At 40.4% G+C, this 25405-nt stretch overlaps 1 protein-coding gene across 1 annotated transcript; it reads left to right on the top strand.

Moving 5' to 3' along the window:
* The first annotated feature begins 3599 nt into the window (after positions 1-3599).
* On the top strand, positions 3600-15892 carry TMEM168 (transmembrane protein 168). The gene is made up of 5 exons (XM_079994192.1): positions 3600-4115; positions 6079-7345; positions 8040-8182; positions 9542-9816; positions 12423-15892. Exons 2-5 carry the CDS (start codon positions 6209-6211, stop codon positions 12968-12970), a joined length of 2103 nt encoding a protein of 700 aa, XP_079850318.1. The 5' UTR covers positions 3600-4115; positions 6079-6208; the 3' UTR covers positions 12971-15892.
* The last annotated feature ends 9513 nt before the right edge of the window (positions 15893-25405 follow it).

Genomic DNA, 25405 nt, shown 5'->3' with positions numbered 1-25405 from the left:
TCCCCTCCGCCCTCCAGTGCTGTGAACTGTGATTTTGCAAATATGCTAATGTTTCTTGGTGTGATATTTTTAAATCTCAAGATATGATTTTTGAGGTTCGTGCTAGCATTTCTTAGAGGTTTGGCGCAGAACGTTTATAGTATGCACTGTTAGTGTTTGACTTGAACAAAAGATGGACCTAGAACAAAGTTTGGGTTGAGTCAATCTTGATAGGGTAAAATGAAAATCTCTGCAGATTGGTTTTACATGTCTTTAATGCTGCAATTAGAACATTTCAGGAAGAGATTAGATTCTCTTGCCCCTGATGCTGTTGGAATGATATATAACACACACATATATAATGGTAGATTTAAAATATGGGATTATTATTATTTTGTTAACTTCCAAGGTACAATATCCTTGCCATTTTTTAATTACACTAACATCATTGCCCACACTACAATTTTTCATTGTATTTTGTGTTACAAAGTATTTTGCATTGAAGTAGTTCAGTACAAAGCTGCATAACAGTCCCTTCCAGAAGTCTCTGATGCGTGAAATCAGCAAAGTATTGAATTGAGCCTCATTATAATCCTACATATTTTTATTAATGTAATTTGTAAGTTTTTCCCGCAGCTATGAATGAAAACAAATAAAGGCACTCTAGTGTTTTGGAGGGCTAGATGACTAATCTGCATAATAAATCTTTTTTTAAAAATTCTGAAGTTCACAAGCTAAGAAACTGGTTTCTTTGGTGGCAGATAGAAAAATGAAGTATAACTTGTTTTCACAAATCTAATCCTGGGTGGAACTGTTTCCTTTTAAACAAAATCTCTTTTATTAACTGCACCAACATTTTTTAAACTGCACCAGAATTTTTGGACTCCTATATCTAGCTTCCATATCAGATTAAAGGCATTTGTTTTCACATGTCTTAATGTGGGTTCAAGCTGATACAAGTTGAAATATATAAACCAACAGCCAAAAGACCCAATGGTTTCTGTAGTTTCATAAAATGAAAATCAGTAAAATATATTTAAAAATAAATAAAATGGCAGTTTTAATAAATGTTGGCCTGGTGTTAAGCAGTCAGCTGTCATTTCAGGAGTGCCACTACACAGCTTGAAAGGGATTTCTGTGTGTTTAAAAATGTGTACAAGTTTTACACTCCCACCAAAATGTCACACTAATGTTTCACAAAACTGACATCTCAACTTGCTTTTTGAATACTCTTAAGTAGTTTTTATACACAACTTTCATACAGTGTGGTGTTGCTTTGTAAACATTTTTTTTTTTGTACCTCTTGCATGTAACATTAAAAAACAACCCTATGAATGTTCAGATTTGACTGCAAGTAACCATAGGGAATTTATGTTTAAAAGAAAACCTGATTAATTGTAAGGTTTCTTCTTACCTTCTGAAAAGGACAGTGTGATCCCTCTGAAGGCTTTGTGGCACAGCCTCAGGCCCAGATTTGGCCGGCCACTCACTCACTTAATCCCACAGGCAAAAGTAGGGTATGGATGGGCTGCATCTGTGACAACAGGGTGATTGCCTGTCATATCCTGCTTGTCATAACTGCTATCTTGTAGAGTGGCAGTTGGCACTCAGAAGCATCACGCCCCAGTTAGTTTGATTATCCATTGAACCAAGAATAGTTGCTGCATAGGCAGGTAGAGGTTTCCTACATCTAATGCTAAATGTTCCTTTTCATTTATTTAAAAGCTTCCTAGGGTGTTTTTGTGTGTGTTGGGAGTAGGTAAAGCTGCCATGCTGGTGCTACCTTTTCTCTCATTCCAAATATATACTTCTCAAATGTGCAAGATGTGCAGTTTAATATTAGGAGAAAGTCCCTAGGACTTCCTAAGCATAGGTGCATTTCTGTTATATAGTGCATGTTAATGTTTTCTCATTCATTCAGATCCTGAAATTCAAGTCATGATATATGTAAGTGAAATGGTTTAAAACTTTTAATGGTAGAAGTTGGCCAGTAATATCTGATGGCTTGGTGAAAGTGTTGTGGATCCTTCAGTAGAGGAATCACTTTATTATTTTCCCAATTGCCCTAATGTGAACAAATATTTTGGAGCAATTAACCACCCTCAAGTAATATTTGCAGGCACATTTTATTTTAAATGGACTTGTTACTGGAATCTCACTAGAAATACAGAGAAAGCTGTGTAAATATGGGGAGTTTTAGGGTTACCAATAATACAGGAATCCAGGTCAACGCAAGGAAGAATGTGTAGCACAAAAAAATTGCATTTGTGTTTTCATTTCATTTAAGTTTTTTTGTGAACACATTAAAAGGTACGCAAACAGCTTTTGAGTATTGCTTGGTGTGTGCTATATTGCCCAGTTTGCTCTTCGCTATGTATGAGGACACTACTTCAATGATTAACTTGTTGCAAAGTATACAGTGTGAGTGCAGCATTTTATCACAAACCATAATAATCTGTATATTTATACCAGATTTTATACATAATCTTCAGAAATGTTTTAGAGGTATTCAGAACTGGGAAAGGGGGCCTACTTCATCAATCCAATAATGCCTTGCTCTGGTCCCACCAATTTGTTTATTTTTAATATACCTGATTTATAAGCAATATTTTAAATTTTAAATAATATTTAAACATCAACTGTAGGAAACTTTATAATTTTTAGTTTATAATTAAAATAACATGTATTTTACCCATATCAATCATTACACACTCACTTAGAGATTAAGGCTTATCCATTTCTAATATATTTTGGTTCATATATAGCAGATAAAAATATTTAGCACTCTATGTGCATTCATTTATTTCCAAAAAAAGGAGTAGAACATATGAATTCATCACTGACGCTTACCACTGAGTTTGTGTTCCTGTTTACAATGAATTGTTTAGAATGAAATATTTTGAGCATTGTTTTAACTTGTCACTTTCACAATCTTAATCATTCCATTTTAAAGGTTGCAATTACTAGCCTGTAACTTGTACAACTTAAATAGCAACAACAGATATCAAACAACAAAGCGACTTTCGGCACCAATTTTACTAAAGCCCTTTGCTCTTTGATGCACCAAATTACGGCCACTACCACTTTGCAAAGGTATAGAATTAAACAGAGGTGTTCTTCAGATATCTCACCTATAAATACTGTTCACACTCAATGTAAATAAACCATATTTTCCAAAATTAGTTGAGTTCTTAAGCATTTATACTGCCTGTGCCCAGAATTGGCCATTGTTATGACAGCAGCAAACTTGTTCTCAAGGGAGAGCTGTTAAGATAGAATGTGTGTACATGTGATGCTACCGTTTTGGTTGGCTGGAACATGCCAGATTATTTCGTTTGGATTGTGTGAGAGGTGGCCTCTTGTCCACCAGGATGTGCAGACCAAGTGGCCCAAGGCTCTTGGTGCTCAGTTAAGTTACATGCAAGCAATATCCACCCTGGGCTTTAAAATGTCTTGGGCCAGCCTGCCACCTATATAAGTCTCTAGATCAGGGTTTCCCAGACTCGGGTCTCCAGCTACTTCCGGACTACAATTCTCATCATTCCTATCCAGCAGGACCAGTGGTCATGGATGATGGGAACTGTAGTGCGAAATCATCTGGAGATCCCAGTTTGGTGTACCTGCCTTAAGAAGCCCTTCTCTTCCTTTGAGGGCAACCTTCTGAGCTTTGCAGCACCTCAGCAAGTTGGAAGCCACTCTGCCCATGCTCAGAGGCCAACGACGTCTTACCGAAAGCCGCTTTTTGATTAGGTTGGGGACCGTGCTGGGGGAGCCACTCCGCCCGCTTGCCAGCCCAGGACAACGACGCCTCCCTTTGCAGCGGGAGGCGCCTGTGAAAAAGCAAACACAGCCAGGGCGTGTCTCCCCCCCCCCCCCCCATGCAATCTTCTCGAGGGCTTGTAAGCGACGTCTGGAAAAAGGTCCCACAGAGGCGACTCCTCCGTCGGCTGCGGGTGGGAAAGCGACGCCGCTCAGCTCAGAAGCTGCTCCGGCGTCCGGGATTCCTTCTCCGTCAGCCCTCCGGACGCGTCGCTTTTTTGAGCCCTCGCGCTCCCCGTACCCGCGGCAGGCAGGGGAGGAAGCGTCAAAATGGCGGCGGGAGGGGAACTTTTCGGAGTGAGCGGCGGCGGCGGCTGGTGAGTTCAGCTGTGAAGGGGCAGCCGGGGAGGGGTGGGGGGGGCACCCGGCTGTAAATGGGGCTCGAGGAGGCGAGGCGGAGTAGGGTGTCCTGGGCAAAGACAAGAGGTTTCGGCCTCCCCTCCCTCACACTTTGGTGGGGAGGGGGAGCCTCCCCTCAGAAGTGAGCGGCGCCTTTGCCCAGCCTCGGCTACAAGTGGCGGTTGGGCAGGTGGGGGGGGCGGTTCTTCTCTCCCCCCCCCGGCCGTCTGCTGAAAGGAAGGCGCTCCTCTTGTCTGTCTGTCTATCCAGTCCGGGCCTTGCGATGGGTTTCTCCCCCCCCCCAAGGTCCGCCCCCCGCCCCACAAGCGGTTCCTGAACTAGCGCAGACTTTTGGAAAGAGGCCTGTAGACAGGGAAGGGAAAGAAAGTTGAGTGAATGGGGAGGGAGCCAATCAGACGCCGCGTAGATGCGCCCAGGTTGCCCTGCATCTCTGCGCACCTGGCGCGACGTCACTTTTCTTTTCTTTTTTTCACTCAGGAAGGAAGTTTCCCCCTCTTCTTTTCAGGTTGGAAGCAGGGGCTCTTCTCCAGGTCTGTTAGAACGCAAGAAGCAACAATATCGAGGCTCCCTCTAGGAAATTTCCAAAAATGGAGCTTCGGAATTATTTCTCAGGTTCGGTGTTCAAGGAAGGGAGAGGAATGAGAGGGGGCGGGAAGCCTGTTTGGCTTGATATCAAAACTCCAAGGCAGGCATAGGCAAACTTCGGCCCTCCAGATGTTTTTGACTACAGTTCCCATCATCCCTGACCACTGGTCTGTTAGCTGGGGGTGATGGGAGTTGTAGGCCAAAACATCTGGAGGACCGAAGTTTGCCTATGCCTGCCAAGGTGTGCACTTTTAACAATAAAGGAGGGGTTACGCAGATTTACATTATTTAGCTTTTAAAAAAAAATCTGCCACCCAGTTGAGCTCTGAGTGATCCATGCATTTAAAAATACAAAAGCAAACAAAAGGAGGGGAAATAGATATAAATCTCACCACAAAGGTGAGTCTAGCATCTTCATGATACTGCTTTCACTGCATGCTGGAGACGCACCTCTTTGGAGTTAAGATATATTGTATGGTGGAACCACCTCTTTTGCTAAAAGCTATGCAATATAGCTTAACTTCAAAGAGTGTTTATTTTGGAATGGTTTTACTTATTTTTATTGTGATGGTTTTGATTATTTTTATAATACAGTGGTACCTCGGGTTAAGTACTTAATTCGTTCTGGAGGTCCGTTCTTAACCTGAAACTGTTCTTAACCTGAAGCACCACTTTAGCTAATGGGGCCTCCTGCTGCCGCCGCGCCACCGGAGCCTGATTTCTGTTCTTATCCTGAAGCAAAGTTCATAACCTGAAGCACTTTTTCTGGCTTAGTGGAGTGCGTAACCTGAAGTGTATGTAATCCAAGGTACCACTGTAAATGTATACTGTATATTGTTGTAACTTGCCCTAGGATCTTATGGTGAAATCTGACAAATAAAACAAACACAGAAACCTAATAGCAGGAAGGGTGTGTGTGTATATGTATATGTATATATATGTGTGTATATGTGTGTGTGTGTGTGTGTGTTGCACTCAGCATTAAAATTAGGTGTAAAACATTAAAAGTCCATCAGACTGAAAGAGGCTTCAGTTTCTGGAAAAAGACATGATGGTTCATTCATACCAACTTGGCTGTTCAACTTTATATTCCTGTAATGTTTAAAACATGGATTTTTGTAGATTCAGAATCTAAAGTAGGTTCCACTTGTGAGCACGTATTTTTAAACAAGATTTACATATGATCTGCATTACTGTTAATGTATCATACCAAAATTAGAATATTAAGTATTTGAATGCTGATAATAACTATAGAAGCATGCCTATTTACTTTATCTGTAAACTTGTTTAAAATGTGTAACTTGAAGTTAATGTGGTTTTTTCTTTTTCTTTCAGTACGTCAGTAATCCCTGGCAGATATTGATGAAGCAACGCTACAGGAGGCTGCTTTTGCTTCATGTTTATTGGAGGAAATTCAAACAGTTATTTCCTGTGAACTGGATGTAATCACTACAAGTCAGCTTACATGTGTAGATCATTGCGTTACTGTGTTAGCCACTGTCTCTATGCAGCAATGACAAGACTAGATGAGGCAAACCGAGAAGTGAACATGCACTCATCTGTCCGGTATCTGGGCTATTTAGCCAGAATTAATTTATTGGTTGCAATATGTATGGGCCTTTATGTCAGGTGGGAGCAGACAGCAGATGCATTAATACTTGTAATTTTTATCCTGGGACTTTTTGTTCTTGGAATTGCCAGTATACTTTATTACTATTTTTCAATGGAAGCAGCAAGTTTAAGTCTCTCTAATCTTTGGTTTGGATTTTTACTTGGCCTTCTCTGTTTTCTTGATAATGATTCTTTTAAAAATGATGTGAAAGAAGCAGCAACCAAATATTTGCTGCTGTCTTCCATAATCATAAGAATATTGTTTGCTTTCGTGCAGAGGATATGTGGCTGTATTCATCATCGACCAACTTTGCTGACAACAGTTGAATTTCTTGAGCTGGTTGGATTTGCAATTGCCAGCACAACTATGCTAGTCCAAAAATCCATGAGTATTATCTTGTTGGTGGTGGCTTTGGCAATGCTGATTATTGACTTACGGATGAAGTCTTTCCTGGCAATTCCAAATTTGGTAATCTTTGGAGTCCTTTCCTCTTGGTTATTTTTTCCATCCCTACTCATACCAACGAACCCATTCGCCTTGGGATGCTTTTTCAGCTGTCTAATAACGGATCCTCTTCTTGACATCTACTTCAGTGGACTTTCAGTTACAGAACGTTGGAAACCTTATTTGTATCGTGGTAGAGTATGCCGGAGATTTTCAGTCATTTTTGTTGGCCTTATCGAACTTATTTATTTCATTCTTTCAGCCCTGAAACTAGGCGATTTGGATGTCTGGTATTTTGTGATACCTGGCTTTTCCATTTTTGGAATTTTCTGGATGGTCTGCCACATCATTTTTCTTATAACTCTCTGGGGATTTCATACAAAATTAAATGACTGCCACAAAATATATTATACACACAGGACAGAGAACAACAGCCTTGACAGAGTTATGGCATCAAAAGGAATGCGTCATTTTTGTTTAATTTCAGAGCAACTTGTATTTTTTAGCCTTCTTTCAACAGCAGTTTTGGGAACTGTATGTTGGCAGGTATGCTATAATGGTTTTACGTCCTCTTCTGTTGTTCTTAGAATGGGGGGATTTTGTATCAAAATTCATGGCATGTAGCAAGTTACTGCATCAAATGTGTAGTACAGTCCCTGAACATACCAAACAAGCAACCCAATCAGATGGGTGGCATGTAAATAATACAATTACTATTATTATCATTATTATTTTATTCCACAGTGGCTTAGATGAACTGCAAAATGTGGCCAGTTTACAGCAATTGATTGAAGACACCAGATGATGTTACTTTATGCTCAACATAAATGACAATTTGTATGATAGTTTGGAAGCTAGTTTTATTTTAGAATGCATATACAAGAGCCCTTCATTTTTCCATATAGAAATTAATTGCAGCCTTGGTTGTTCATTCTTAACTATCCCACAATAAGTTTGCAATGCTACCATTTTTGCTACCATGAATATTTCATTTTAGAACTGGAAAGGTGGCATGTAAGTTTTCTAATAAGCAACAATAAATCAATATATTTTGCTATTTTCAAGGCTGTTTTCATGTTTCCTCATGCAATCCATTATATACTTCCACACAGTAATCTTGTTAGCACTACTGAACTATTTACAGTAGGGTTGCTGAGGAAAATTTGTGAATTACAGATTTTTCATTTATATGTGCTAATCGCTATAATATATCTAATGATTGCATCTGTTTTTATTTTAGAAATTCAATGGGATCTTCATGAGTGTGTTTCTGATTGTCTTGCCACTAGAATCCATGGCTCATGGACTATTTCATGAACTGGGCAACTGTTTGGGAGGAACATGTGTTGGCTATGCAGTTGTGATTCCTACCAATTTCTGCAGGTATTATGCCTTACAAGTCAACAGTTAATGCAGACATCTTATTAGGTGAAGTTATTAGACCAACTTCAATCTCTCCCTCACCAACTAAATACAGTGGTACCTCGGGTTACATACACTTCAGGTTACATATGCTTCAGGTTACAGACTCCGCCAACCCAGAAATAGTACCTCGGCTTAAGAACTTTGCTTCAGGATGAGAACAGAAATTGCACGACGGTGGTGCAGCAGCAGTGGGAGGCCTCATTAGCTAAAGTGGTGCTTCAGGTTAAGAACAGTTTCAGGTTAAGAACGGACCTCCGGAACGAATTAAGTACGTAGCCAGAGGTACCACTGTACTAAATACTAATTTGTTGACTTAGATTTGGATTAACTTCACACACACACACACACACCCGTCTTTTGTCCTAATGCTACTCTGAAAAGTTAAATATATTGACTTAGCTCCTCAGGTGCCCTCTGTGAAAAGAAGGGATTTAAGTCCACTGGAGGGTCCACTGGCGGAAGGAATTTTTTGCAAGTACCCCCATCATGTTCTGGAAGTTCACCCAACCCTCTGGAGCAAAATTTCAGAGTGCATAGGAGCAGATTTCCAGAGGGCATGGGGAAACATAGGGTTCCCCATGCTTGCTGGCAGGAGTATAGTTAGGAGCCAAGCCACTATGTGTGTGGATGTAATGATTTGTCTGCCTTTCCTCCTTAACATTTGTTAATAAGAAAATACACTAAACATTATGAGAACAAAGAGAGAGGGTTTTTTGTAGGGCAGGGGGAAGAATAATTGGTGTAATGCCCCCCTGGCAAATGACCAGGCCATGCTGTGTCCTGGACACTCTGCTGAGGGACTTCAGTTCTGTATTTGTAAGGGAGACAGAAGGATAAAGCTGCATCCATCTGTGTGCGCTGTGCTGTGCAACCTCATCTTTGTGGAATGGGGGTTGCTGTTGGAGTGAACATGTGGAAGAAGAGGATGGGTAAAGCTCATCATGATTGTGGAGCACAGGGTGGGTGATCACCTCCCGAACTCTGTTTATAAGACCAGTTAAGCTAGTTAAGAATGTCCCTGACAGCTATTTAAATTGGTAGGTAATAGAGGATTATTTACCACCTAAATGAGAACTGTTTAAGTAGTACAGATCTTCTCAGTGATTTAGAGACCTGTTTTAAGACACTTGTAACTGAACATTCTAAATTAAACTAAGTAAGTCCGCACAGTGGTGAAGTGGTTCAAAGCTCAGCTGTGGGTAGTGAACAACATAACACAGGAGTAACTTCCATTATTGCAACATAAGGACTACCTCCATTAATGACAGAAGCTAATTTCTCCCTTTTTCTTCTTCTCTCCCCTCTTGTTTCTTCTAGTCCTGATGGCCAAGCAACACTGCTTCCACCTGAGCATGTACAAGAGCTAAATTTGAGATCCACTGGCATGCTTAATGCTATCCAAAGGTTCTTTGCATATCATATGATAGAGACTTACAGCTGTGATTATTCAACAAGTGGAATTTCTTTTGACACCCTTCATTCTAAGTTAAAATCTTTTCTTGAACTTCGGACCCCTGATGGACCCAGACATGATACCTATGTGTTATATTACAGTGGCCATTCTCACAGCACTGGAGAATGGGCGCTTGCAGGTATTCTACGTTTGAAGCTTTTCATAATCCTGATTTCTTTGTCTTTAAGAATATTTAAGTCTTAAGATTAGATACTTGATATTTGTGAAATTTATAATCCATTTGAATCATAAATACTATGAGTAGATCAAAGGTAGAGGGAGTAGAAAAGGGTTTTAAAATCTCATTTGTGCATTTGATTTATGAAGTGTTAGAAATTTCATATGGAATCTTAACTAATTATTACACCTTTTGAAAAGTTGCCATGGAAGCTGCATATTCATTCAAAACACCACAATATTTTGAATTTTGCCCTTATTAGTTTCTTAGAAGAATTTCCAGACTACAAAACCAGCACAAACAGCTTGGAGTGAGATGTTATTTGCTCTTCTTTCATGTTGTATTATTTCTGGTTTTTTCCCAATTTTATACTATTCCACCTTTGCAGATGCATTCATGGAAATGGGACTGCAGTAGTATAACTGAAGAATCTAAGCTAGTGTCTGTTAACAATAGTCAAAACTGGAAATTGCAAAGGAGTGCAAGATTGCCTCAATTTCAGTTAGTTGTAGCTGACTAAAAGCACTCCGTGCTGTTGCTTTTATCTGAAGAGGCTTAACACAAAGTTCGGAGCAGTTATAATGTCAAGTTATATGTCAAGAGAAAGTGATAACGGAGGAACAGGAAGAAGTTCCTTGACAGTCATATGCGAAGCTTGTATTTAGGCACTTCACAGAATTTGCATTAAAGAAAATATGGCATAATCAGAAGAAGGAAAGAGGCACTAGTGACAGATTGATTTTGATCAGTTTACTTCGCTCTCACAGTGAAAACCATAGCATACAGTCTATCCCTGCTTTTTGAATACAACCAGAATTCAGAACTGAAGTGTGGCTAATATTGTGTGCCACTTTTATCAGTCCTTGATATCCCGGGCTAGGTAGAACATGCCGTCATTAATGGTATGTATCCTGCAGGAGAGGGGAGGTAAGAGAATTTCAGCTCATGCCCAGTTCTTTTGATTCAAGACAGTGTATCGAGTCTCCTAAAAAGATTTGGTGAGAATGAAAATCTAAACATCCAGTTAGTATTCTAATATGTAAAGGATCCTCTGAGGAATAACTCTGTGTAGCAGAGCAGCATAGACTGAGGACTCTAATGACATCTTTAAGGAAGGTTTACTGTGTTGGACTTGTCTAATGATGTTATTTCATTGTTGGAGGCTTGGTAGTTTAACAGTGGTGTGTAAAATAAACTGCTAAGTAGTCATAAATAAACCATGAGCAGCAAAACAGCTTGGAAAGTTGAGTTCACTGACTGAATGCAGCATCAAGGTTTGGGCAGTAAAGCTTTGTCTGTATTACTGGAACTGCCTGCTTAATTGCCACCTCTTCAAATGTGCGTGTATAATAATGTATTCTGCTTAGAATTACAGCACTTGTATGGAGCAAAGAGAGAAAGCAGGAAGTAGCTATATTGTGTTAAGAGAAGTATGTGGACAGTTTGTTTTATTTAAAGATTCTGATCACAGCATGTGATTTTAGAGGGGGAACGTATGTGCTTTTCAAGTAGTGTTTCCTTACTTAGGCCCAGAAACTCTGAATATAATCAGCAGTGTTCTTTCAGGATTTTGAAACTATTATTGGAGAGGCCCCAGAACATCTCTATTTTAACAATATTACTCAATAGCATTCAGTCAGTTACCGATATGCACAAACAAAGGGAGATTTGCCATTTATTTTGTTCATTACGAATGAATTACTGGAATCCTTATTGTTGTTTTTTTAAAAAAATATTTTTTATTAAATATTTTCTTGGTTTACAAAAGTACATGCATTGTTTCTTAAACGTTGCTTTGTGGTAGCACTTTGTGCATTAATTAAATAAGAAAATTCCACTGGAAGCTGACCATTTTTCTAGACTAGCGCAACCGAGGAGTTCAGAGTTTTGTTTTGTTTTTCTTTTATCACAGTTCCTAAAAGAACTGATGAAAGCCCTAGGGCAACATCTCTCCTAATTAAAAGTCAGCTGCTCTCCCAAGTGGCACTTCTGCTACTTAAGAGTTAGGGTGGCTGCTCCAGTTACTTCTGGTTATATATCATGCTGCTTCTTTTAGGATCAAAATGGAAATTCCTAGCAAGAGCATGGAAACCTGGTCATGCCGAAGGCATCTTGCTCATTTTAGATGCATGGACTTTTAGTGAAGGGTCACAGTTTTTAGACATTTGCAAGGGATTCAAAAGCTAAGCAGAAGTGAGTTTTTAAGTGGTTCCTGAATGCCTTTCCTAAGTTAGTGCCAAAAGCATGAATTTCTCAGCTATGATCAGAGTTAACCATAGGTGCATTTTCAGTTTCTGGGCCCAAACAGGTAATTATTCTTTTAATTATTATTTTTGTCACAGTTGATAGCTTGGGTCCTCTATTCACTAGCATTCACAGCTTCAATCCAGTGTGCACGGCACCCTTTTCATATGCAATCAGTCTAGAAATGGATCTGAATATGAGAACATTGTAGAAATTCAATGTGTTCCGCAAGTATTTTACATCCTAACCTGCTGTGTTAGAAGCTAAGCTCCCATGTGAATGTTTCATTTTCAGTAACAATTATATTTCTGCTTTCCCCACAGGTGGTGATGCATTACGGCTCGACACACTTATAGAATGGTGGAGAGAAAAGAATGGCTCTTTTTGTTCACGGCTTATTATACTGTTGGACTGTGAGAACTCTCAGCCGTGGGTTAAAGAAGTAAGAAAAGTCAGCGACCAGTATGTTGCAGTTCAAGGAGCAGAACTGGCCAAAGTGGTAGACACAGAAGAGTCAGACCTCCCGCACCTTGGTGATTTTACCAGAGAATGGGTTGAATACAACTGTAATCCTGACAACGACATCAGCTGGTTTGAAAAAGGGCGTACTGTGAAAGCCATGTATGGCGTGTCAAAGCGGTGGAGTGACTACACATTGCACTTGCCAAGTGAAAGTGATGTTGCCAAACACTGGATGATATATTTCCCACGCATCACTTACCCACTGATTCATCTGGCAAACTGGTTCTGTGGTCTTAATATCTTTTGGGTTTGCAAAGCTTGCTTTAGGTGTTTGAAAAGATTTAAGATGAATTGGTTTCTTCCCACAGTTTTGGACACAGGACAAGGCTTCAAACTCGTCAGATCTTAATTTAAGAACCAAAGATGATAAGAACTGGGAACTCATAGAAAATATGACTGATTTTTATTTTTAACAGTTTACTGTTTGAAGAAACTTTGCTACTTTTGTAGCTGTATTCCCTTTGCTCATTGTCCCGAGCAACTAAAGTATTTGCAAAGGGTTTAGAAACCTCATTAGAAAACAAAAAGCAGCAAAAGTGTTGTTACTGAGCTGAATCTGAATTCCATGAAAGTTATGAAACATGACCATGTCCTTGAGAAACTGGTTTGTCTGCGCACTTGCACAAATTGATTTAAATTGGCACAGTTTCCATGCTTTTTACTGTTAAATACCTGATGTGTTCTCAGCACACCACTTGGAACTCATATATAAAAGGAAGTAATTATGATCATACGTTGCTTTGATAAATTTCAGGCTTCCAGAAATAACAGTGAACTGAAATTAAAACAAAGCAAAGAACCAGGTCAGGAAGCTAGTAGCAGTCCAGGAATGCTTAAGTGAATGTAAGTTTGATAGCTTTTTTTATTGGAATTCCATGTACTTAGAACAGCAACCTTACAAGATGCATATATGGAAACAACTGTCATTGATGTCAGAAGTATTCTTTGGATGGCAAGGCATGAGGTTGGACCCAAATCTTAGCCATCCATGAGCAGAAAGACTCTTCCATCAGTGGAAGGCTTTTGATCCAGTTCAGAAGCTGTTCTCTCCAATAGATCATGGTATTACAGATTTAGAATTCCTTCCAATGCTCTGGCACAGGTTTTTGGAGGATGCAAAGGGCTACAGGAAAAGGAAGCTCAGCAAAAATATTCCCCACTTTCTACCAGTGGAACACCCCCTGTGGAACTCCACTAAGCAGTAGCAAAATCTGGATCCAAGCCATCATGTTTCATCTTGGATATCATAGTTAATATCTTCATCAGAGTTTGTAATGGCCTCACTTAAAAATGATACAAAGATAGGCAGGGCCTTGAATTCACTATTGTTGAATTCAACAAAGTTGGCTTGGTATCAGACCAGCTTTGTTGTCTTCACTTATATTAATCAGGTGGTAACGATCTCCTGAAATCTATTTCTCTCCTCAGACTGAAGCACATTATCTTTCTTAATGTAAGGGAACACAAAAGGCTGTTTGTGGAAAAGAATATATGTTTTTGCCTCCTTGAGGCTTCAAAATCTGGCCTTAATCATTTAAATTCCAAAACTGGAAGGGGTTGAAAAAGGTGCTCATATGAGAGAGATGATATCAGTACTGTAACTGCCTTTTGAATATTTCCAGCTGTTGCTCATTCTATTCATTTAAATAAAAGCTATCATCCACAAATACTTTTATCACTTTGCTAGAACTGCCAGCTTAAAACTAAAATCCCTGTAAACTAGTATCACACCCCCACACGTTTACTTTCCATGTGGAAGTTCAAGTGTCAAGTTTCTCTGTCATCTGTCAAATTATATCAAAACTGCTTCATGAAAGAACACATACTGAGACAGACGGTGCCTTGAAAGCACATTTGAAACACATGTTCCACTTCAAAGAATTATAGGCCGCCATAGTTTAGTCCTCACAGTTACAATTTCAAGCAACCATTAACAAACTACAGTGCCTAGAATCTTTGAGGGGGGGAATGTGCTTCAAATGTGCTTTAAAGGTATAGCGTATATGCAGCCCAAGGCAAGGATGGTAGTGGGTATGTGTAACCGTGACTACATGTATAAACATGACTACACATCCAAATTCTTACATTAACTTTTTTAAGGGAAAGTTTTATTATTTTTAGCTACCTGTCAAGCACTGCAAAACAAGTATTCACTATTTAATGCATCAAGAGCAATTCACATATCCAGGCAATTTGCCATAGAACATTAGCTGAAAATGGCCATTTAATAATATTTCTGCACTAAACAAACCTTTCTCTCACATAGATCATGGTGTTACAGATTCCAGAATTTATTGGTAGCAATTTCTTCTCTTGCATAGCCAACCCCAGTGAAACTAATAACCTGCAGATGCCTATGTTCCTAAACTAAATGTTTGTACAGAGAGATAATGAAGAGATGCTGGTGAGATCAACTGTAGGTTTGTCTGGCACAAATAGTAACGAATATCAGGGCCCCCTTCTTCCACAACTATTATACTGGGATGGAAGTGTGATCAAAAGTCAGGGAGTGCTGTTTATTCCAAAATGAAATGAAACGTGTGCACAGTTAACTGAGGGATGTCAGAATCTGAGGCAAAGGAAGACATTGAACAAGTTGAATGACTTGTCACCAATATATGATGTTTATTAGACAGGCAAGCAGGCCCAAATGAATTCAAGAATATTCCTACCCTGACAAAGTGTTACTGGGTTTCTATTTTCAAGTGCAGGTTCAGCCGAAATGTCATATTTGATTCCAGATTAATAGTTTCCAACAACCTACATCACGTTATGCTGAATGGAGTGAATAAACTAGAATGTAAATGATTTACTGACACCCAACATTTTGTGTGATTCTTTTGATAACTGTTTGAGAATGACATGGTTCTGTGCAGAGATTAGCTTGGCTCTTTACATTTCATTTTGCTTCCTTTTTATACTTCACATTTCCTAGAACGTGCAAATGTTCATGTCTCCAAATAGTTTTCATCTAATTGAAAAGCAGATACAGTAAATGATCTCGGCAAAAGGAGGAAGCCATTTCCTATCTGTTCTAATTTCTTTAGCAGTGCTTTGAAACTTCCTCAACATTGAAAATGAAACATTTCTGTTGGATACATTGTGCTTCCTTTGGATTAAAAAATGCTAATCTCACTAACATTGAGCTAAACCAGAGTGTTAAAGGAGTTTATTGGCAGCAAATGGATAACATTACTCTTATTTTTTTCCCATTGTTACCACTCAGTTGTTTTTTATTGAATTTGTTCTATAAAGGGATCGTTTAAATATATGTGGCTTTTTTGTATGCTTCTTTTAAAATTTTGATTTCTCAAGTTTTACATTCAGTTACCTTTTCAGGTATTCAGTTTCATGGTCTTTTTGTTTGTTTTATTATTTGTTATATTCAAAATAAAAACCACAGTAAGATTGACTGAAAGTAACATTCATGAATGACTGACCTTTATTTTCTACCTGGGAATGAGACAGCTAGACAAAAGGCTGCTTTGCACTTACTGCTAAAACCATGGTTTTGCATTATGTGCTTGACTGTTCCAGCTAGCTAGGGATGATGGGATTTGTAGTCCCAAAACAGCTGGAGACCCAAGTTTAGGAAACCCTGCCTAGCTCATGGAATTCGCTAGCATTTAGTTTCACTTTTGATGAATCCTTGTTTGTAGACTGGTTTAAAATAAGCACCGGCTAATTAAACAAGCTAGCTTTGTTTGAAGTTGGTTTGCTTAGAAATTGACCAGAGTTAAGTTTTAAATCACACAGTCCCTGGTTTGTATATGACAAACCAGGATCCTTTGAAAATGAAACTAAATTCTAGTACACAGGAGGGGGACCTCATGTGAATCTCATTTCAGCGGGTGCAGGTGAAAATGTTGATATACCACCCTTCATGATTAAATTCCATGGCAGCTTACAAAAATGTCAAAATACTACGTGTATATTCAAATCATAAATGTGGAAATCCGCAATAGAAAAAGTATCAAATCAGTGTATCACTAAAACCAAGGTATTAAGATCAGCAGAAACAAACTTAAATCATTAAGTATTTAACAGATGCCAAAACAGGTTGCTGCCTCTCATATCTGATCTTTAGTGCATTAGGCTCTCAGCTCTTCAGATGTCACACCTTAAGATCTACTGTTCTTTCATATTATTAGCATGTTTTCATAGAAAGAAAACCCATGTGACTAGTTCAAAGTAGTGCTTAAAAGATTGCTTCCATTTATTTCAAGCAACATCTTTCAGCAGAGATAAAGCTATGCATGCAGTCCATAATACAGCTCTGCATCACACACCGCAATGCCGTGGCAGCCATGCATGCAACACTCTTGCGCCAAACCTTAAAGGAGTAGCCGTCGTTCTATATGGTTCCGCAATACGGTGTTATACTAGCTGCACCTTGCAGTAAGGACATTTTGTAAGCTGGGGGCAATTGACCATAGACTATGAAAATAATACTCTGCTTAAGATCATGGGTAGGCAAACTAAGGCCTGGGGGCCATATCCGGCCCAATCACCTTCTAAATCCAGCCTGCGGATGGTCTGGAAATCAGTGTTTTTACATGAGTAGAATGTGTCCTTTTATTTAAAATGCATCTCTGGGTTATTTATGGGCCATAGGAATTCATTCATTTTCTTTTCCAAAATATAGTCTGGCCCCCCACAAGGTCTGAGGGATAGTGGACCGGCCCCCTGCTGAAAAAGTTTGCTTGACCCCTGCTTAAGATCCATCAGCTTAGTTTACTCAAGTTTAGTGAAATAAGCTACATTTGCTTCCAGTACCATTGTCTTTCCTCTGCAAATGTTTGATAGCCTAATAATAAATACGGATTCTGTATGATTTGTCTTAAGTGGATATTAAGACAGAGCAGCATTTAAGAAATGCTGCACTACTTGGACTACTCAAGTTTTTTTGTTCTGTGTGGGAATAGCAACCTGCTTGCATTACAGCCACCAGATGCAAAGGCTGCTTGAAAGCTTCTGTACAGTATTCCGGTCAAGCTATATTGACTGCACATGGTAAAGGGATCTTTGCTTAGAAGTCTGTAACTATCATTTGATAGTTAATATACTAGTTTTCCAAGACATCTAAAACCTCTGCACCTTCAGTATTCATTTATTAGGGGACCAAAGCACATGTTACGTTAAAGGTATATTTACATATTTTAAGGGGCAGGGGCTTGTCAGCACTATGTTTGCAGGGGTATTTAACATTTTTCTCTACTTGGCAGTCCTGACAAAAATTGCCCCATACCCACACTATTGACTTTAGTATGTATTTATTTATTTATACATACATATACATACATACATACCCTGCCCATCTGGCTGGGTTTCCCCAGCCACTCTGGGCTGCTCGCAACAAAATATTAAAAACACAATAAAAGATCAAACATTAAAAACTTCCCTAAACAGGGCTGCTTTCAGGTATCTTCTAAAAATCAGATCATTGTTTTTCCTTGACATCTGATGGGAGGGCATTCCACAAGAAGGCCCTCTGCCTGGTTCCCTGTAACCTCACTTCTCGCAGGGAGAGAATCGCCAGAAGGCCCACAGAGCTGGACCACAGTGTCCGGGCTGAACGATGGGGGTGGAGACACTCCTTCAGGTATACTGGGCCGAGGGCCCAGTAATGCCCCTAAGGCAAGGGTGGGGGGACCTTTTCTTTTTTTCTTTGCTAAGACCCTTTCCCCCATGGGGCATGCCAGGAGTGGGCAGGTCAGAGCAGAAAGTGGACAATGCATCCTTTTCTTTCAGCCACCCCTCGCCCTCCCACATTATATTAGGCCAAGGGCTACATCAGGCATAGGCAAACTCGGCCCTCCAGATGTTAAGGGACTACAGCTCCCATCATCCCTGACCACTGGTCCTGTTAGCTAGGGATGGTGGGAGTTGTAGTACCAAAACATCTGGAGGGCTGGGCTACATGTTGCCCTCCTCAGCCTTAGTGAAGGGAAGCCTGCTTGTGGCATGTGATTAACTTGTTCTAGTGTTCAACACTGTGCATTTTATGGAGCTCCTCTTAGCAGGCATTCATCAGATTGCATTGTTAGCCACTTTTCTTAAATGGGATGCCTCATTCATATTTAAGGTGTTGGGAGACTCTGATCTAAACAGAAAAAAGCAGGTCTGTGCTGTTGCAGGTGCCTCCTTCCGTTTGGATATTATGTAGACATAAATATTGCTCTGTGTTAATACATATATGCAGTTAGCACATTTCTGTTTAAACATTTGAGGTGAAGAAGAATGGGTTTATGGTAGGAAATAGTTAATGTAAGCCATTTCTTGTGGCATAGTCCTAAAGCAGCCTGTCATCTCTCAGTGTTTCATATGCACATCCTTTGCATAATGCCTTGTGAAAAGTACCACAGCATAAACAGCATGCTAATGTGCCAAGAAATGTCTTCTGAAAGAATTTAATTGGAAAAATGTTTCTACTAGAAGCAATAAGCCAGCTGTTGATTAGGAACCAAATTCTCTTGGCAACATTAGTGGGATTTTGCAACACAAACTTTATTCAGCCATGATCATATTCACTAAGTGCACAATGAACAGAATTAAACCTGCATATTTGGCATATTATGTTCCCATGAATAGTCCAACATAAACAACTTGGGAAGTTAAATAATTTCAATGAACACATCTTTGTTCAACACATTCAATCATCTTCGACAACCCCCCTCCCCAAAACTGAAAATAAAACACTAGAGTGCAGTGTGTTGAACAGTAACAACAAAAAACCAACAGTGTGAAGGCTCAAGAGAGCGCCAACTGAAAATGCAATAAATTATTTGTAATGTGGAGAGTTTCTGAATTTCCGATGCAAATATTCAGACAAGTGAAACTTGTGGCTACTACAGTTTGCACTCTTAGGATCTATTGTGGGCCACTCCTATATTTAAAAATTCTAAAGAGATTTAGGCGGGGTTGACTGCCAAATCTTCTTAGGTCTGAACAGGGAATATTGGTAGTAAAAGAAGAAAAAACACTGAGTTTTGAGTATACAAGAACAGGAATTTAGGTACTGCCATGTGTGGCAGCTGTGGAAGAGGGGACAAAGAAACCCACTGTGATGCACAAAAACATGCATTTCCCAGGTTTTTAAGACAAGGATAGATAAAATGTTTCCCTAAATTCACTTGCAGATTGGCTAAAAATGAATATGATGAAATAGCTGGGAGGTGATGAGTAAAAGACCATTGTTAAAATTCTACTAAGTTACTAGTGTTGACTCATTCAAATCTGCCCTTAGTATGTGTTTTTTATTCAGCAAACATAACTCCCTTTCAGTGATGAGCCTAACCCTGATCAGTGTCCCCAAATACTGTCACTAGATGATCATTTATCAGACACAAAATAGATCATTCCTAGATTGTGCCTACCATGGTTATACAGTTTTTAAAAAATAAAGTTGCGTAGTGTCACGAAGCGTCTTTTCTTTTAGAAGAATATCCTTATGTTGGAATTGCTATGTGGATAATAAATGGCAGCTCTTTTGAGCAGAACAGCTTCTGCAGAGGCTTCTGTTTTCTGCACCCCTTAAATTTGATGCTGGTAATTTCAAGTGACTGGCTCTCACCCCTTGCACCATCTACCGCCTATGCATTTAAACTGCACACATTACTGTTTTGTGCCTGACAACTCATAGAGCATCTTGGCTGTGCACTGAAATGAGAGGAGGCGTCATTTAGATCAAGGATTCTGGGGCAGCCATGTGGCTTGTCATTTGATACTCAAAATATAATATAATATATAAATATAATATGGCTGAGTGAAGCCCCATAGTTTTATTGGGGTGCTTAACTCTTTTGCTGCAATCAGTGGAACTTCCAGCTTTAGTTCTGGCTACTTCATGCCCAATAACTCTACTTTAAAATATCGCCATGGGGCTAAACAGGCGATAAATGAATGGATAAGCTACAGGTTGGTTTGGCTGACCTAGAGTGATCTGGGGCTTTCAAGCCATCCAGCAGGAAGAAAAGGCAGGCATCATGAAAGGAAAACCCATGAATAGGCCAAGACCTACTGGAATGCTGGCTGCAGCTTCCCAGGAGATGACTGGTGATCCAGACCCCATCTGACTCTTCTTTGTGCCTGAAGCCTCACACCCAGCATTGCTGCCTCCACTCCACAGCTGTTGCATGAAGTAATTGACCCTGCAGATGCTGCTTCATAAGTGGCTTTCCTGTAGTTACAATATAAGTAATTTCAAAATGCAGAGGTTTCATTTAGAAAGTCTGGTAAGTACGTATGCACCGGATGAATCTGTAATGCGGGATTAAACCAGTGCATAGGGGGTTATTTAACTACATTTTTACATCTCCTTGCACATTATGATTACCTGGAACCTGGATTACCTGAAGGAGCGTATCCACCCCCATCGTTCTACCCAGACACTGAGGTCCAGTGCCGAGGGCCTTCTGGCGGTTCCCTCGCTGTGAGAAGCCAAGTTACAGGGAACCAGGCAGAGGGCCTTCTCGGTAGTGGCGCCCTCCCTGTGGAACGCCCTCCCACCAGATGTAAAAGAGAACAACAACTACCAGACTTTTAGAAGACATCTGAAGGCAGCCCTGTTTAGGGAAGCTTTTAAAGTTTGATGCATTACTGTATTTTAATATTTTATTGGAAGCCGCCCAGAGTGGCTGGGGAAGCCCAGCCAGATGAGCGGGATATAAATAATAAATTATTATTATATTATTACTGGAACCTGGTGTCACCAGCACTTCTTTATTCGCCCCAGAATGCCTCTGGGTCCCGTGTGAAGCAGAGAGGCATTTTTACGAAATGAACACAGTGGCTGGCTGGAGCATCACCTGGTAAATTGGAGGGGTGATGGAGGACATCAGGGAGTAATGGGGTGGGAAAGTGGGAAAGTGGGTGGTATAAGGGCAGGAGGAGGGCAGGGAAGTGAAAGGGGATGTATGCGTGATGGTCTTTTGAGAGAAAAGGCATGCATAGGTGTGTGGCTGGTGACTCACTGCTGAATTACTTCCGCTCTTTAGAATTTCAGGACTTCAACAATTTCAGGAACATCTGCCTTCAAAGAAATCAAGGCAAGGGACGTGGCACAGATACAGTGATGGAAGCCCCCCCCCCCGAAATATTCGTGCCAACAATCTTAAAAATGGGTCAGATTCCCTTGACATGATGCAAAGTAAATGCAGCTAACCGTAATAAAACGTTGCATCAGCAAGGCTGCTTAATTTTAAGGGAATGGAAGCGTCCCAGCTTCTGCATTCATAATTTAATGTAGCTTCTTCCTATTCTGCTACTAGAAGCACACATGACTCCATGGCACCTCTAAATCGGTACAACTGGTCTTTTTCAGAATGCCAGCCACAAAGCCCCCTCTTTCTTCGCTGCTATTAAAATGCAACACAACATACATTTACAGGGCAGTCCTACATACAATCACCTTGAATTCCACAAGACTTGCTTCTGGTAAACAGGTAAAAATAGGATTGTGTTGCTGGTGGGACTGCCTTGTTGGTGCTATCCTGTGACGGGGCCTTTTCAGTGGTTGTCCCCCATCTGTGGAATGCCTTCCCCAATGAGGTACATGTGTCTTCATCCTTCTTAACTTTCAGGAGAAATTCAAGAATGCACCTGTTTGCCCAGGCATTTGGTGGATGAAGAATAAATTTCCTGGCAACCCTGATGTCACAGGCTGAAATAAAAGAGTTCCATAGTAATTGCTTTTAGAATGTTTTTCACTGTAACCTTTTTATGTGGCTATGTTTGCACGCACACACACCCGGGCTATGCAGGATGTAAATTCAATCAATTAACGACCTTCCTTAAGTTGTTGCAAGTATTTTGCTAAGACCAACTGTGATGGCCTAATGTCTGCTGCATTTTGCTTGCATTGAAATTGCCTATCTTTCTAGGCTTTGTTTAGATGGGCTGTTTGCATGGACTTGTGCATGTTATATGGGATGCATAGTTTCACCTGTTTGTCCATCAGGGGTTATGGGTTTAACCCACTATACCCTGAGGCTCAGATATCATGATAGTAAAATTCCTTAGCATAGGTGCAGAATGACCCATTCCTTCTTTGAGGGTGGAGAAGTTAAAAGTTCCCAGTTGCCTTGAACCTGTAACATGAAGAGAGGAGCTTATGATTAACATCAAGAAGTAGCCATTCTCCCAAGATTCCTTAGGGAAAGCCACACTGTTTAAGGTGCCATGCCACTGCTTTGAACGTATAGTGCAGATGGAGCCTGAGATTGTAAGACCACTAGACCAACCTTTCTATTATATAAATTAGTCCCATTAAATAGCTTCAGGTACACCTGAATTAGCCCTTATGGAAAGGCGATTCATGTATTTAAGCAGCACTGGAAATATTACCTTTACACATCAGCTCAGTGACAGCTACAAAACAAAACGTGTTACAATGTATTAATATTCTTAAAATACACATTGGTGGCTTGGCTTTGACTCTAACCTCCTTATGAAAGTAGTATTTGTCAGTGCCACACAAAAAGACAAAGGCACACTGTATTTTAAGGACATGAAGCAGTACATTTCTGCCAGCAGATGGCAAGGAACATACAGTAGACACCATATAGTAGCATTTCAGATTCTCAGCTGAAACGTATAAGGGCAGATAAAATTCACATTTCAATCCTTTTAATAAAGCCAAGTATTCATACTTCTGCTTTGCTTCACACCTGACTTCTTGAAACATGTTTTTCCCCATTTTAGTGAATTAATCTTCCAAAATGTTTTCTAAAATTCACATTATGATACATCTGTTCCGCCTCCTAAAAGATAATTTAGTTTCCTGAGTGCGGTAGGGAAAAGAAAATAATGAAATCTCGGTCATTATTAACTTTGCCTTTTGCTTATGAGTCCTTCAGATCACTGATCAAGATGAACTTGCTATATTAAGATTGGAGCATGACTACATAAGGGTTCAGCACCAGGAAACAAACTGAATCACGAAGACACACACTGGCATATATTAGCAGTAAAGTTGAAAGCTACTTATCTTGCACATCACTTTCTACTTTTTCGTTGATAAAATGTTTCAAAAATGTTTTCAGTAAACTCTGAGCTGATACTCAAAAGCAACTGCAGAAGGAAGGGGCAGATTAAGGGATCAATTACAAATTAAACTTGAAGCTATTGTTTATTAATGTTCTAGCTCAAAATGAGCATGTACAAATGCAAGTTGCACACAGACCCACACAAATGATGAGCCAGACAGCAGTATTTGGGTTAAAGATGGGCAACAAATTTATTACATAACAATTAGGATCTGAGAAGGGTAAAAGCATTAAATAATTAATGTGCAGAATCCTATGAATCTGAAGCATATGAAAATCAAACCACACCCATAGGTGCTAACTCCTTGGGGCCATGGGTGCCTGAGCACCCACAAATTTCAATGCCAGGGCCATGCATGCTGCATGGCACCCATGGCCCCAGCCACCCACAGTCGCAGGGCCAAGTTGGCACTCCTGACCACATCTCTATTATTTGAGTGAGCTCACAGCCTCAGAGTAGTTAACTTTTCATTCCTAGTCCTGCTGGCTTGCACAATAAGTGTGCTAAATGTGTAGTGCTGACAGGGTCCTATATTCTTTGTTCTGCATTACTGGTATATTTTCCGTTTACTAGGAGGATCCTAAGCTTGGTCTCATATTTGTTCCTGTGGAAGTGTATATAAGGGATGCGGGTGGCACTGTGGGTTAAACCACAGAGCCTAGGTCTTGCCGATCAGAAGGTCGGCAGTTTGAATCCCTGCGACGGGGTGAGCTCTCGTTGCTCGGTCCCTGCTCCTGCCAACCTAGCAGTTCGAAAGCATGAAGTGCAAGTAGATAAATAGGTACAGCTCCAGCAGGAAGGTAAACGGCATTTCCGTGCACTGCTCTGGTTTGCCAGAAGCGGCATAGTCATGCTGGCCACATGACCCGGAAGCTGTATTCTGGCTCCCTCGGCCAGTAAAGCAAGATGAGCGCCACAACCCCAGAGTCAGCCACGACTGGATCTAATGGTCAGGGGTCCCTTTACCTTTAAGTGTATATAAATATTGGTGTGTGTCCAAATATCCAGGAACGAACCCTATATTGTCTGAGTGACAGCTCAGAAATTATTAAGTGTCATGCAAACTGCACAGCACAGGTCTCTCTAGATATAGGGACACGTTTTAGGAGAACTTCGCAAAGAGGACACTAGTGGACGGATTTAATCCCTTTCACAGTCAGTGAATCTTTGTAAGCACGCAGGCATGCCCAATGCCTGAAAAAGCACTGCTGCACTGGGCCACCCGAGTAGTTTACATGGGCATGAACTACTAAATTATCCCCATTCATGTTCAAATTACCTTTTACAGCCCAATCTTATGTACGTTCACATAGAAGTAAGTCCTGTCATTGAGGCTTACTCCCAAAGCAAGTGTCTGTATGACTGCAGCCTTGTTCCTGTCTGAACAGGTCACAGTGGGGCACAATAGTTGGAGAAAAAACATGAACATGGTGAGCTGTCTTAGACTGAGTCAGACCACTGGTTCATGAACAGTTTTGTACTGTCCACACGGACAGGCAGGGCTCTCTCCTGGTCCTACCTGAAGGTGCCAAGGATTGAACCTGGGACCTTCTGCAGGCAAATCGGAAGCTCTTCTACGGAGCAGGCCTGTTATTGCTTTGGAAGCCTCACGGATTGTCACCAATCCAAACGGCTATTGCTTAAACTAGCTTGTTGGCTGAGCGGATCTGCCAGGACCATGTCTTCCCTGAGATGTCATCGTGAGATGTCAAAAGCATTGGTGCTGATCTGCGCTAAC

Source organism: Podarcis cretensis, assembly GCF_951804945.1.
Source record: "Podarcis cretensis genome assembly, chromosome: 10".
Lineage (NCBI taxonomy): Eukaryota > Metazoa > Chordata > Lepidosauria > Squamata > Lacertidae > Podarcis > Podarcis cretensis.
The sequence above is the reverse complement of the archived record's forward strand: the minus strand, read 5'-3'. Positions and strand labels throughout refer to the sequence as shown.